Source organism: Falco rusticolus, chromosome 16, assembly GCF_015220075.1.
Source record: "Falco rusticolus isolate bFalRus1 chromosome 16, bFalRus1.pri, whole genome shotgun sequence".
Taxonomy (NCBI): Eukaryota; Metazoa; Chordata; class Aves; order Falconiformes; family Falconidae; genus Falco; species Falco rusticolus.
Window position 1 is genome coordinate 1,796,044 of NC_051202.1, and position 15,722 is coordinate 1,811,765.

The 15,722-nt window shown below is 46.1% G+C and overlaps 1 protein-coding gene across 4 annotated transcripts in view; it reads right to left on the reverse strand.

The window, feature by feature from the left end:
• Positions 1 to 1,505: 1,505 nt before the first annotated feature.
• The window catches only part of ALG9 (ALG9 alpha-1,2-mannosyltransferase), a 35,294-nt gene continuing 21,077 nt past the window's right edge, over positions 1,506 to 15,722 (reverse strand). For 2 of the 4 annotated variants that reach the window (XM_037409787.1, XM_037409790.1), the window contains 2 exons: positions 14,054 to 14,184; positions 1,519 to 3,708 (listed from right to left, as the gene is read on the reverse strand). In XM_037409787.1, the coding sequence (XP_037265684.1) occupies positions 3,585 to 3,708; positions 14,054 to 14,184 (255 nt within the window). In that variant the 3' untranslated portion in view covers positions 1,519 to 3,584. Of the gene's footprint in view, positions 3,709 to 6,473; positions 6,576 to 14,053; positions 14,185 to 15,722 lie in introns of those variants that run through there. The other 2 variants (XR_005107801.1, XM_037409789.1) reach the window with 2 other exon arrangements.

The following is a 15,722-nucleotide window of genomic DNA, read 5'->3' on the forward strand; positions in this document are numbered from 1 at the left end:
TGTACGTTCTCCAACCAACGGCAAGTGTCGTGCATGGTCTCTCAGGCTCATGCAAGAAACCCATCGGCCCACAGACGTAACCGCAGGGTAGCACCCATCCATGCCTCTGTCAAGGAACCAGCTGCTGTCTGTGTGCCAGGTCAGCACTGGAGAAAGACACCTAGATACTTTATTTTCCAGAATCAGCCAGAACAACACAAAGAACCCTTTCTCCAAAGACAGAAAGGAGACAGAGGTGGACTGCCTCCACTATCCTGATGGGCTACAACAGGTTTGGTCACAACACCCCTCTCTGCCTGAGGCAACTCTAGGCAGAGAATCCAGCTAGGCAGATCAGCAATTTGTGGTTTGACCCTTTACCCATGAGCTCACAAACCACAAGACTTTTTTTTTTTTCAATAGAGATCATAAATTAGCTGTCCCAAACCTGCCTCCTCACAATGAGATCATACATTTGCTTTAATGAGAGTCAAATCAAAAAGAAAAGAAAAAAAAAAAAATCAGAAGCCCCTCCATCAAGCTTGCTAACAAAACCAGAAAAGCAAACTACAAAATGCCTTTAAAAATGTTTTTAGATACAGCTCCACCTTTTGGTATGAACTTCTTCACATCCATGTCTGCTTTCAAAAAAGCAGGATCCTTCATCCAGCTAACATGAGCCAGGTGGGCAATTCTTGCAGTCTCTTCTGCACGCCCTGATGCACATACCCCTCAGACTGGTACTGCTCGCTCCATCGAGACTGTTTATTTACTACTAATCATCTCATTATTGGTGGCTTTTTGCTTAATCTCAGCACTGCACAGAGCGCAACAGTCCTGACTTGTGAATTATGAAAAGCTGAGGAGAACCTCAGCATTTCCTATCAGAAACTTCACCTATGGCTCAGTCTTTATGATGAAAACACTATTAGCAGCAACTTCACCTACTCATTCCCAGTGGTTCCAGCTGGGATCGATAGATCGCCTCTATGCTACGGTCTGGCTGCCCAGTAGCACTACCCCTGACATTTCTGCATTAGCAGGGACTAAAGGAAGAGAGGCCCTGGCTCCTGTACCTGCTGCCAGGAAGGCTGGTTCTGTGCCAAAGACACCAGATTAGAAACAACCTGTAGGCAGACTACATGTCTGACCTCAAATGAGTGCTGGCTCAAGATCTTTGCAGCACTGAGACTCCCAATTTCTCTCTGAAATCAGCATTAAGATGTGATCTACTCTTGTCATCAATGAGAATAATAACAACCCTCCCTTTCCCTGCCCCATCTCTTTAGCTTGCAAATTCTCCAGGCTGCAGGACTGACTCCAGCTGGTCGCCTGATAAGCAGCAAAACTGAGTGCCTGCCTTGATCTGAAACTCTGGAATGCAAAGCTCCTGTAGCTGCACCTGCATTTACTACCAGGAATCAAACATTTGCTGCATTCCTCTGGAAAACACTAACTCCTAATTATTGTCAAGTTATCAGTCTACCACCACCACCCCAAAACAGGAATCAAACTGGAGAGGAAGGTAGAGCAGCCACAGTCATTTAAAACGGGTGTTTACTGTACTCTTTTCACATTAAACATGAGGTTACGGGCTATGACAACATGGAACACAAGCAGCGCCAGAGAGAGGTGCAATTGGTTCTTTAACTGGAGTTTTTTCTTTATTTGATTTAAGGTCAGGGATTAGCAAGGGGAGAGGCAACAAGCAGGGCAAGAGTTTTGGTTTTGATTTAGTGGCACTGTAGAGCCCTGCTCAACACATGTAAACTTTTATGAGGAGCAGAGCCGGCTGGAGGGAGGTGGGGGAATACTATGAACACAGACACTACAACACTGATCTGCAACGTGACTTTGACCTTCCAGACCAACTCACTCAAGTCACAAGCTGCTTGGCTGAAAACCTTGAAGCTCCACATTCGACTCATACAAAGGGTGATACCTGCACAGGGTGACATCCACCTCTGTGAAGAAAGCCAAGACTTAGACATCACAGATGGTTCCCTAAGCCTTCGAAGTTTGAATTTAGAGTCTCAGCTTCAAATTGCTCCTCCATACAGTGGGGGTGCAATGGAAGAGAACCGCATTCTCCATGCTGTAGTCATCCAGACAACGAAGCAGCACACTGCTTGCTCTTACCATGATTCGCACTTTATAGGCTGTGTTTCCAACAGAGCATAATGCCGTTACAAAACCTCCTCCTTAATGAAATGCAGGCAATTCAGAACACCTCTCCCTATGTTTCTGAAGTTGCTCATATGATTCAGCCCCTGCCTTGCTCCTCATCCTGTTCCTCGCTGCTTTGTCCCAGTAGTACCATGTTAGATCTGCCCTTCGCATCCTGCTCGGCTGTTAACCCACAGACCGGCCAAGAGACCTGCCTAGCACTGCATCCTGCACCTGCACCAACACGGGTACCTCCAGAGGCACACGCTTTTCTGTTTGGATCCCAACAGCTTCCCAACATACAGATCTGCTTCCTGATCCGCCTGCTCTGGCACCCGGCACTGCACACACAGACCCATCTAATGACAGTCACAGTGGGGCACGGGATTTGGGCAGCCTTTCTGCAAAAGGAACTTGCTCCCTGCCAGCCCATCCCCACAGCGTTCCAAGGATGTGAGTGAGAACACTCCCTTCATCTAGCTTGTGATACTGCATGTTTTACAAATGGAGATATAATAAATGCAGCACTGCTCTGAAGTATATAATGTAACACATACTGTCTATTCTGGGAAACAGAACTGCAAAAAAAATAATTAATCCTTCTTCTACTCTCTGGATGTTTCCAGAAATTTTAAGATGCTGGAGTCTAGAATTCAAAGGACATTACAGGTATCTTAAAAAAAAAATCATTATAAACAGCAAACAAACCCTTGGTTTCACAGATAACAAAAACACTCTGATCCCATTAAAACAGGTAACTGGCTCAACTCTGAAGTTCGGGGGGTTTTCTCCCAAAAGCACAGGTTTATCCTTGAAAGTGTCACCTGCACAGGATGTTTTTCAGTGGTGCATACTACTGCATTCCTTGAGATTCAGTGCATTTCGGTTAATTGTCCTTCAGGTGCTCTCATCTTTTCCTCCTCCTTTTTCTTAAAAAAAAAAATAAAATTAAAAAAAATCCTTAGTGTTGTTACCTGAAAAAATTCCCTAGGAAATGGTGAGCACTACTTAAGCAGACGAGAACAGTGAGCGGGGTGGGAGGGAGAAAGAGGCTGAGCTGGATTTTCCCAGTGCCAGATTGTAACCTGGAGCAGAACCTCTTACTGTCATTTCTTTTTATTTCCCGTTTTTCTCTTCTCTGGTGTAATAGATAATAACACAGGGAGCAGCAGGGATAATACGTTCGTAGGTGGCTGCTGGATTTTCAAATGGTTTCTTACCAAGACGTTCTGTGTAGGCAGAGCAGAGACCTGACACCGAGTACTGAAAGCAGATGATGCACCCTTTTTACAGCTGGAAGCTTGCAGAGCAAAATCACTTCATGGGAAATCTTTATTAGTGAATCTTACAACTGCGATCTTCCAAAAGGGAACCGAAGATGGCTTAGGCAGCTGTCCAAGAGTGTCAGATGTTTTTGATTTTGTTGCCCAGGTGTGTTGCTAGCCTCCCATTTTTTTCCTTGTTTGCTTCGACCTTCGAGATTTCAGAATAGTATAGTTTGCATACCACGTGTACTGTTCTGAGAGGAGAGGGATGTAGAATGCACGCAGCAGCTTTGAGGACCTGAAACCAGAAAGGAAAAACAAATCATCCTTAAAGCGCTCATTTGCCAGTACGTTCAAAACGATACAAATGAGGCTTTGCAAAAGATTTGGGCTGGTGAGTCAGTGACACGAGGAATGCTAATGATCAGGCATACGAAGCCCAGTCCCGTTTTCTGCTTGTCCGTGGGACCAAAGCTGGTTTGTACCAGCGTCACCAGCTTAAGAGCAGCAGCCCGCCCAGTTCTTCAGCACGCCCACTAGCCATTCCTGCAGGATTAGGGGGAGGAGAGAGGGCAGGAAGGTGTTGTAATTATCAAAAGATCCCAGATATCACCATCCAGAGAGCAGTACGGTACAGCCCTGTGGGCCTTTGGCATCACCCAGCCAGGCAGGCGCCCCGCTCCTCAGGGCACGCCATCGAGGTGACAGATAGCACCGCTGCACTTAGCTCCTGGCATCTCCTCTTTTCTATCCAACCTTTCTAGCTGCCTACTCCTCCACGCATGTCTGAAGAGCAGAGAGAAGCTTTGACGGGCACTGGCATTTTGATATTTTGCTTTTGTGCTGATCTTCTGTTGAGGGTATTGAATTAAAGAGGGATGGACGGCTCTAAAGGCTACGAGGCAGGCTACTGCAGGTTGCCAGCATTCACTCCATGCCTGGCTAGCACTGGGAGCTGGCATTTCACAGCACTTTGCACAATTGGACCAGTGGAGTACTCAAGCATGGAGGGTCTAATGGTTGCATCAAATTAGTACCTTTTGTTTGGTTGCTAATTGCTGGAGCTGTGCTAGCCGAGTACATTTTAAATGCGTGTATTCACTTACTGAGCAAAGAGTAAAATCCAGGTTTAAATGTGAAGTGGACAAATATAATGTCCTTCAGCAGGAGCACTGCACTTTGCTAGAGGCTTCAAAAAATTGAGCAACTTTCTGAAATCAGGGCTGGGGCAGAATCTTGCTTCCTTGAAACATCTCTCTTTACCTCTGTAAGATCAGCTTGTTGGTAGACCATCAACCTTTCACAGACAGAAGTCTAACTCCATCCACATAAAGCTTGGAAAAGCAGCAGCACTCAGATTTGCAGCATGCTAAGTGGTCAGGAACGGTACAGAGATCCAGCACATACTTGCTGGTCACTGTAATTCACACAGCTTTGCTGGTAACACAGCCAAGGTTCTGGACATTCAATTCAAGTCACTTTTTCGGAAGGCAGATGATTTGTGTTTTGTTTGCTTATTGTAAGGCACCACTGGATATCTTTCAAAAATGCAGTTTAAAAAACAATGGCAGGAACTGCCACTGTGAACTACATCTCCCTGGAGGCTCCCAGGGTTCTTAGACAGCCTCACTGTAATTCATCTGAGAACAAACAGCTCCTGATCTCCTGCAACTTGGAGTAAAAGACCATCCAGGAAAAGACTGGTGGTATCTACTTGCATTGGCATAGTACCACCCAGCAGCAGGGCTGTTACAGAAGATGTCATACATGCACAAAGCACAGCATTTTTCAGTTGAAATGTTCCCTCTTTAGACAAAGTGACGGACAAAGCAGCACTCTTCCCACAGTGGGGAGGGGAAACTGAGGCAGAAAGTGGTGTCTACCCTCAGAGAGACTGAGCAAGTCTGAATTCCTAAAATTTACAAGTCTAACTTCTAACTCCGCCTCCTTTCAACATCCAGCATCTTGTAAGCCTGCTTTTTGCCAAGCACTCAGCTTGTGCTTTAGGATATAAAAATGCTGATTGCTTCACTATGAAGAACAAAAAGCTCAGTGATAATACTTAGGCCCTTTACAAATTGTAAAGCACCCAGCAAAGTTCCTAAATAAAAGAATCACTGGAAATGGTTGCTTTTTGTGAATTCCTGAGGTGCTGGAATCGGGAACATGTTCAAAGCAGAATCTCTTAGTAGCAAATAACTAGGCAGAAGATGGTAATTTTGATGTATACTGAACAAGGAGCATTTTTTGCAGCTGTCATTTCCTTGTGCCTGGAAACCGGAGGTCAGCCCTCCCTCCAGTCACTAGAAGCAAAGGCATCCCTTTGAATACAAGTGCTTGATTTTCCTCCTCCATCTCTTGTGGCCAACGAACATCATGTCATTGCTGAACTTATTCTGGCATCTCCTCCTCTGAGCCTGACAACCCACCATTGCTACCAGGGCTGCTCTCTGTGAATGGTGTGGTTTCACTGCAATTCCCTTTAGCAAAGAAAAACCAAGAAAAAGCAACTGTGTTCAAGCTGCTTGGGATGCTATTTAAAACAAGGAAAATGAAAAATAAGGTACAGTACCAGCCTGCTGCTATGTTGTAAGAAAGGGACAGAAACTAGCACAATTCCCCAGAGCTCAGGGTGTGTGCTTGGGTTAAGATGAAGTAATTCGTTGAATTAGCCTTGTGTGGTTTAGCTCGCGGATAGAGAGAAAGGCAGCACCTTCAGCTGATGGCTGAGGTCCTGAGTATACAGTCTATAGCACTGAAAATATTTTCAGTTGCTCAGTCCAGGCGTAGAGCTGGCAGCAGCCAGACAACAGCACCCAGCCCACATCCCTCCCTTGACCTGGATGCACCTACACACTGACAGCCTGCCCAGGCCAGCACTGTACGGTGCAGTGGGCACCCAGTAACGGTGGGTCTGACCGCTGGAGCAACAGAACTAAGCACCTGTGTTTACCCTCAGTGCTGGTGCCTCTCAACAGCTCTGCAGAAACGCTACTGTCCTGTCTATACTTCTTTTTGTGAGCACCACTTCCTTTTTTTATATAAGAGGTATACCTTTTCCTTGTTGGTATTCTGAAATACAAGCCCAGTGAAGCTCACATGGTCGTGGTCACAAGGTCTTTATGGCATCTGTTCAGACTGTGCAGGATCCTGAAGCTTTGCTTTCTACAACAAAAGGATATTCCAGGAGCTGGTAGTAGCAGAAACCTCCTCCCAAATAAGCCAGCTCAGTGTAACCATCCTGAGTTTGCAGACAGCCTGAAACAGCAACTCTGAGCAACAAAAGCCCTCCACATACTCTTAACTTTGCTGGCAACTCAGCCCTTACTAGCAGCAGTTTAAATGTCAGTGTTCACTGTTTCACAGTTTATATCAGCAGTGAAATGGGAGAGGAAAATACTGTTGGTAAAAAGAAGATCAAAAAAGGAGAGGCAGGAATGACTGATGGGAAAAAAATCCTGAGGGTGGAAAATGATGAGAATTGCAGAGCAGAAAGATAGCTGCTCTTCCCACCAGTGGATATCATACATAACGCCAAGGCACTCATGACAAATAACAGCACAGCGGACCGGTGTATAAAGGCCACAGCTGATCTACATTCCTGTACTCCTCCCCCAAAACAAGGAGTGCCTCGAGAACGGAAAGCTGTAAATCTCATTTATCCAGGAGACCCCAGAAGTGAAGTTCACCCTGCTCTTCAAGGTGGAACGATGTATTACTCAAACTGTCAAGTCCACAAGGAGTCCTTGGTTTCCCCCAGGGGTCAGGTAGTCAGGCTGCTGGCATCACAGCAAAATGACTCTTCACTAACAAGACTTATAAAGGTTAAAAGTGAAGAGTTTACATCAGTTCCTCAGTCTAAGGACAGAGGTTAAAAGAAGGCAACAGAAAATAAAGAGAGGTATCTTAAAAATAATGTTGATGTGCTCAGAGAATCACATCTCAGATATAAACACATGAAAGCCTGAATATAGCATGGTAAATGGTGACACCAACACATCTGCTCCACAGTTACAAGGTCAGCCTTTTTGGTTGTTCAGCAGCAACCTTCTCACTGGAAAAAGACTTGAGTGGACAGAAGCACGAGGCTGCTCTCTCTGCTGCTGGTAACTACACAGCAGCCAAGCCCTGGATGCCTGCAATCTACAGCAGCCGTGAGACCCACGGCTGCTGAGGCACCTACAGCTCAGGAAGTCATGATGGAGCTTTAAATTCAGACAGGGAACCTTTACCTCCTGTCACCTCGCTTTGTCAGGCTCAGCAACCTCAGACAACAGATGGCACATGGAAGGGGATGGGATGACAGATGACAGTGAATATATATATAATGTTCTATTTGCATTTGCTTCTAAATTTGTCCCCCAGAGACTGAGTGTGTGTAGCCTTAATCAGCACAGAGCTCCCAAGCAGCATGTTGGTAGCAAGATCAAGGCCACAATGACTCCAAGCTGGGTAGCCAAGGATCTAGTGCAATGCTGCTGGAACACTGGTGCGGGAAGACTTTTTCAGTGGTGAGCTCCAGGCTGGAGCCAGGCAACAGGCAAATTCTGCCCAGCTCCTGCTGTGCTCCAGGCATGGAAGCTATCCCACATTCCAGGGGGGGGCTGAATTCTTCTGCAGTTTTTTGGTTTCTAGGGGAGCGACTGCTGCAGCACCCAGAGCAGCTCCCAGTTAGGACAGAGGTGCAGTTACCAGTGGGCTCAGCAGAGCTAGAACCACAGTGCCCTTTGGTGCTAAGTGATTTTCTGTTGATTACGTATTCCAGAGAAAGCAACTCAACAGTTCTGTTCTCCTAACACGAGTGAAAGCTCTTCTGGAATGGAAACAAGGACTGCTAAGTGAAGATGTTCAAGTCCCCCATCCTGAGCTCATAGACTGACATGGAACGGAAGCAATTAGATACACATCGTGGTGGGAGATTCTTCCTAACTGCATCCTGTAACCTGAACTTCTTACCCCAGTGACAGAAGAATTCAGAAAGCAGCACAAAAAGGGAGATGGGAACGGCAGAAAGAAGAGGCAGGAGGAAGGTGAATCTCTGCCACATGGGCAGGACCTGGTACCTTCTAGCTACAGGCATACACTCATGACCAAAGGTCTCTGGAAACCCATTAATGTTTGCACCTCCTCTAGGTGTTAAATTTTATACCAGCCATGCACCTAAGAAGTAATTTAGCTACTTATAAAACAAAAGTAGGGAAAACATTTCATGTAGCATGGAGGAAAGCACCATTAAAGGGAACAAGACGGAGTCTCTTATCAAACCAGGGTAATGATATGCTAGAACAAGGTGACCGAATCATTAATTTTGCACTAAGAATTATTTTTTTTTTAATGGAAAACCCAAGCGTTTGGAGCAAGCAGACGGCTCAGCCTAAAGAGCTGGAAAATATGTGCTCCTCAGTGGGGAGCTGTAATATATTTCCCCTTTTCTGTGCCAGATTTGGAGTGCTCAGCCAATATAGAATTAAATGGACCTTGGCAAAGCAGCTTCCTGAGGAGCATAATTAGCTGGTGGCTTGGAGTGCTCTCTAATTCAATTAGCAGCACCATTTATCAGAGCCAGCTGAGATTTACATTTGCACTTGCTGACGTCAATGTGAGACTTGCAATGAGTCCCAGAAGCCTCCAGTTCAGCAGGAGTGAATTGAACTGCTGGGGTCATTTATTTTCAAAGAACAAGAGCAGGAGCTTGGTTTTGGGTGGGGAGGTATTTGATGTGTTTTTTTTTTCCCCAAATGCTCCTTGCTCTGCAGCCACTGAGCTGCAGACTTGAAATCTACACCGGCAGCTTCCCTCACAGCTCAGTTCAAAGTGACACTTCCTCTGTTCCTTCTTCCCTTTTATAAAAAAAGCTGTGTTTTCATGGTGTTTTCACACTTACTTCATAGGCAGCAGCGGACATTTCCAAATCATTGTGTGGAAGCAGGTGCTGGATTTGAGAGATGCATCATTCTGCTGAGCTGAGGAGGGGGGAAAAGTACCTGCTCAGAAATGCGAGCAGCCTGGATCATCATTATAGGGGTTCTTGATGCATCTTCACTGACTCTACCCACAGACCTGTGTGTCTGACCCTGGGAAGAACTCTTCCCCACAGATCTACCAGCTCTGGGATCCTTTCAGCTTACCAATTTCTAGCACTTAACATGCTATTACAACTGTGTTACTGCTGCTCTCCTGCAGCTAAACTCCCCAGAATGACCAATTTCTCAACCCTGAGACAGCACTACCTAGATTTGTTGTCTCAAACTAAACCAAAACAAAAACACACAAGTGTTTTTGCTGGGATTTCCGTACCTCCTCTGCTATCAGGCCTGCCAACAACTTTCTGGACTACAGAAGTACTTGTTGCTTCCCTGAAACAGTCCCAGGGCATCACTGATGCCCTCAGAGAACCTTCCAGTGGGATGGAGTGGCAACTCTCAGTGTCCCCCCCCCCCGAGGCTCTGCAAGTGCCCACTCTAGCAGGCTTGGTACTCCACAGACTGGGGTAAGGACAGAAGCAAGCAAAACAAGGGCTGACTACCAGCAAGGGAGGCTGCTGCAACCACAGACAGAAGATACACCAGTAGTACTTGCTCTGCAAATGAGGTTTTCCAATCCAAACAAAACAACAATAACTAATGCCTGGGTCTGAGGGCAAGACAGTCCCTCACATCTTATTCAATCACTAGGCAGCTCTACAATTGCCCCTAGCTAACTCATCTGTCAGCTGCCAATCTGCTGCAAAACTTGTGTCATTTCCCCTTTTGAGAACTGCTTGAGCCCCATTACTTTATGCAAGTTACGACTCAATCACACTCAGGGAAAAAACCCAATCCAAACAACACCGTCTTATTTTAGAAATGCTATGACGCACTCAGAGCGAGGAGCTCAACAGACTGATTATGAACATTTGCCATGGGAAACCTTTACATGGATGTTACGACAAAATTCCAATACTGTGATGAAAACAATGCAAAGGTATTTACCTGCCACTGCTATTATGAAGTTGAAGCTCCTCACTCTTTCATTCATTGCCAACAAACTCCTGGAAATAAGTGGGGAGCTAATGAACTTTTGGTCCAAATGGGAAACTGCAACACAGGGAAGGTTTGACAGACCCGGACGGAGTCATGGGGGTATCGAGTTCCAGCTGAGCCTCTTAATCACTCAACCCCCTTAACTCTTCTCCAAGGCCAAATTACAGAAAGAAATCAAAAATATATGACAAAAATTGTGAAGCAGGTAATCAAAAAATAGCCTTTCTGAAATTTCTACTGCTCATGCTGCGGTGGATGGGCTTGCAAAAGCGGCCCTGACCTTGTCTGTAGTATCCAGTTTTAAATATTATACCTTTAAATGACACAATGGCTAAAAACAGGGGAGATGAGACCTTGCATGGTTTGTTCTTTCTGCTCTTCACTGTACCATGAGCTGTCTTGGGAAGCTGTGCCCAATTGCCCTGCATTTGCCCTGCTAGGCAGGCCGTGGTTCCTGGCTTACTGTTATTCAGGGGGAACAGGGAATCTGCCAGACAGGCAGGGTGACAAGACGGGGAGACACTGCTGGTTCTCCCATCCCTCAGCATCAGCGATACCCCCCAGGGAAGCCCATGCCTTTCCAGTGCTCCCGCAGCACTGCGCCCTGAGCTGCCCCACCTGCTGACTGCTGAAGGCGCAGAGCCCAGCACTCCAAACTGCAGGAGCTCTGGAGGTACTAACAGCAGGGATGGAAATCAGACCTGCTGCTATGGCAACCTGGCCTCCTCCACTGGTGAAGGCACCACACCTCCCCTCTGCTCCAGCTGTGAGGCGGCGATAAGGAACAGCACGGAGAATTTCCATGCAGCACAAGAACAGGAGCGGTGGCTGACAGGCGACACCAGCAGGGCTAAGGATCTGACTGCCTGATCTCCTCCCGGGACGTGCACGCTCTGCAAACCCTCTTCTATTCCAGTCTTCCACTACTACAACAGCAGCTTTTGTTAAGGAGGACACAGCAGCCAGAAAGATCCCCTTCCCTCCCCACCACCTCTAGGTGATCTGTTCTAAGGTCTTGGTGATGGCTTAGCCAAGGAGTATGCTCCCCTCTCCCCACCCCCAGTATTCTGCCTTCACATCCCACCATTACCAGGGTCAGTATGCTCTGCTCTGTGACTCCCAGCTTCTCCCAACAAGCTGCTGCTCCATTAATTCCAGCGTTAACAGCCACACACACTCTCCCCTCACAAGCCAGACATGAAGGACCACACGCAGAAACCATCACCCCTGCACCGAGTGCACTACCGGAGTCTGGCTTGCAGAGATACTTAGCCAACACGAAACATACAGCCTGGGAATCTAGCTGGAGTTCCGATGATCTAAATGCAACACACAATATCATATATCAAATCAAAATGATTGCACGGCTTTTCACTGCCAAGCTGGAGAATAAGTTACCAGCCTCAGCCTGGCAGGAAGCACTCTGACAGCATTTTCCCCAGAAGAACAGAACTGCAACACCACGTCTACCTACGTGTTCAGCCAAATTCCTGAGAAACCAGCCAGATATTTATGCTTGGCAGGATGCAGGGGTTTAGCTGTAAATAGGGAAATTCCTTAATCCTATCAATATCCCCTAATAAGAAGGAGGGGGGGGAAGAAGAAAGAAAAATGTGATAGTGACTCATACAGAAACAGCATTAAAGCAGTCAAGAGTGACAAGGACTCAGCTCAGTACTGAGCCACGCGTTTGGCTCTAGCTTAACTCCTCGCACTGATTCCAGTCAGCACTGCAGGCTGCAGCAGAGTCAGGATTGAGATGGTGTCAGATGTAGACACACCACATAGGAAAAATCCCCAGCTAAGTTAGGAACGAACAAAAAAGCCTGGCTGACAGTGGAGGATTCAAAACACTTGGGTCCGTCCAGTTGCAGACTCAACTCTGTCCCCGCAAAAGGAGCGGACACACTGTGGTGTTGCTTCCAGACAGGTGCTGGTTTCTGTTCAGCAGTGCACAGCCTCCAAGGGGGTGCAAAATGGGTTCAGAAGAGAGAGCAGTGGTATGTGTCTCATGAGCATTAATCGAAAGCTCAGCGGCTATGGGTGGGGGCTGAAAGCGCAATAATCCAAAAGGTCCCATGAGACAGACCAACTCGTTCTCCACCAAACATCAGCTAAGTGCAGGAAAAATGAGCAAAAGGGAAAGAAGCCATGGAGAACCCAGGACATCCTGGAGAAGTCTGAGAGATGTCTAGTCTCACCAGAATAATTCACTTTGCTTTCATTAGGCTGGCTAGCATCTCTGCGGCAGCCAGACACTACTTCTGAGAGCACCCCTAGCAAATTACACCCCTGTGGTTAACCCGAGGTGTCTTAAAAGGCTCACTTGGACCTGACTTAGTGCCTCTGATTGACTTCAAAGGACTTTAGATCAGGTCCAAACAATCAAAGCTCAGCTGTTCAGCAGAGGACAGCAAGATAAACCAGCTTCAAAAACACATAAATGTGTCTTCAAAGCAGAAACGCACATTCAAGAGTATATGGTCTGCACAAAGAATCCTTTGAAAAACTCTTACGCAGATGCTTCTTATTGCCTCATTAATAAGACTCATTGGCCATCTCATTCTCCCTTCCTAAAGTCCTGCCCAAATGTAACAGCAGGTCTCTCAGAAAACATAGTTCATGAAAGACCTTGCCAAGAAAACTTGTTTGTGTCAGCAAGCTGGGAACATTAGAGCACTCCTGGGAGTTGCTCTAACATTATCACTCTTTCTCACTGTTCAACTGCTTTTACCAGCCCCCCTCCCTAGAGGGTTCTGTTACTAGGAAGTAATAAGGTCTCACACAGAAAATAGGAGGGCACTGAACCCTGTGTTAGTTTTTTATAGAGATTTTTCCAGTCAGCCTCTGTCCTCTTATGACAGCTACATGACCAGAGCTCTAAAGGACTAAATAACCATCCCCTTACAGCTGAGGGTTTCTGTATTTGCAGGAATGTATTAACAGCATTCCCAGTTTGACAACCCTGATTCCATGCCCTGTTAGCCTAGAGAAGAGCAACTTCAATCTCTGCTTCTCACTGAAGCTCCTGCTCAGACACACAAGCCAGTTGTTCAGTGAGCAGCAGAACTAATGAAGAATGGATTCTAACAGAAGTCTGTTCCATGGATTCTCTGATGCCTAATAAAGGTGTGACCTTGCTGACTTTTCACTCGATGAGACTGCCTCCTCTCTCTGTCTGTGAGCTTTCATAAAATCTGTAAGGGCTCATGCTCTTGCAGACTGACTTACACCTGTCTTGAATTTTGCTGAAACAAGACAGCAGATTCAAAGTCTGTTGGGAGGAGATGACATACACTTCACTCCTTCAGAAAGCAAAACAAAAAAACATTACTTCAGGGAGAAGTACACAGGGAGGATTCTTTTTTAAAATATCCTTCTCACCACCCTTCTCAGCTCGCTTCACCTTCTAAAGCAATCTAGGTCATAAATATTGCAAGCGCAAGTTTGTCAAAGGTTCCACTGTAGGCAGCAAGCTGCCTTTACTGGAAATTGGATTTCAAGCTGGCAATTATATCTTTCCTCCCTGAATATAGCTACTTTTGCAAGCAGGTAATTGAACAGAATTAGTTCACAGACCTGCCAGCCTTTCTCCCTCCCTCTCAGATGTGTAAAGCATACCTGGAAGCATCTAGGAATGGCTTGTAGGCAACGGTTACCCACTCTTCTTTGTTGGAGGAATACCTTGGCTCCCTTGGGGTTTCAGCTGCTGTATCCAAGTCCACCAGATAGTGGCATCTGGAAATGTCAATCTGCAGAAAGACAGACATTCTTGTGGTTTACCTCCTGTAGGCTTCTTGTTGTATGTGTTCATTTATACAGGCTGGTACTTACCAAAGAGAAGTGGGTTACATTTCTAGCAACAAGTGAAATGCTTCATGCAGGATACATGGTAAAATATTTCTAATGTTTTCAAGTAAAACCTTTACAGCAGAATACAAGCTACCACTACTGCTCTGGTCACAGGAGGAGAGTCCTAGGGTCCCTCTCTGAGGAAGTACTGCTGCCAGCTCTCTTACTGAGGAATTGGCAAGTAACAGAGGGGAATTTGAGATGGCAGAACCAATGCTGTTGATGTTTTTCCTGGAGGTTGTCTAGCTAGCTATTAAAGACTTCTTACAATGTGGACTCCACAAGCTCCCCAGGCAAAAGACTTCACTACCTTTACTGTTAGAAAGGTTTCCTGATGTCTACACTGAATCTTCCTCTGTCTCAGTTCATGCCTGTTCCTACTTGGTTTACATCACAAACAAGAAAAACGTAATTTTCTTTGTGATAGTATTTACCTGCTAGAGTTCTCTATTGGCCCTTGTCTTCTCTACAATCCTATTTTACTCTACACCTAATCATATTTGTCTAGTGCACTGTCTATACTAAATTTGATCCTTTCTCCAATTTGTCAAAATCACTATGAATTCTAATTATGTACTTTCTCCCACATCATTTGTTATTTAATAAGCCTATTGCCTATTCCTCCTTCGCCCCTGCAAATCATTGATAAAAGCTGTGAAAAGGACAGCCCTTTGCAGTTTCCAGTACATCCTCTCATTGTGAGTGATCTATAGATGCTACTCCTATCACTACTGCAACAGCAATTCATGAATTCTGCTCCGAAGTGCACGCACAGCAGTGAGAAGGGCACCTTACGTCAAGACACATCCAGAGGAGTGTTTCTGTAGACCAGAGGAATATTAAGCATGGCTGCTGGGCAGTACACCAACTCAGTGCTCGTTTGTCATGATCAGGAACTGTTTGCAACGTACAAACATTCAAAGACACTGCCAATTAACACCTTGTATAGGTGCTGCCCTGGCCTTAAAGAATGTACAGTCCAGTTCACACAATAAAGGCTTGACCCACTGCCCAAGAGAGACAACAAAGCACACGCCAGATCAGGGGATCTGAGGGGAGCCAGTGCCTCACACTCCCCCCTTTTGTTCGAAACAGCGTATCTGCCAACCTTCTGTAAAAGAAATCCCCTCACTCCCCTGACTTTTCATGGCTTCTTTAGAAGTGCTTTTACAATCTGTTACACACGATTCCAGCATCTTTGGCTCGGAACACGATATGGGTTAGGCACAAGGATCACACAAGCTCCTCAGCCCGTTAACTCTGTGAGCCTCATGGTACTGGTCTTGCCACGGCATGGCAGGGCTTTAGCAGAATCACAGAAAACAGTAAGTAGTTCCAGGAAAGTGAGCTTCTTGTCTGGCACAACTTACACTGGGGTCTGTGCATGAATAACCTGCCCTGCAGCCCTGACGACCCTCAGTGCCTCACTTGAAGCAGA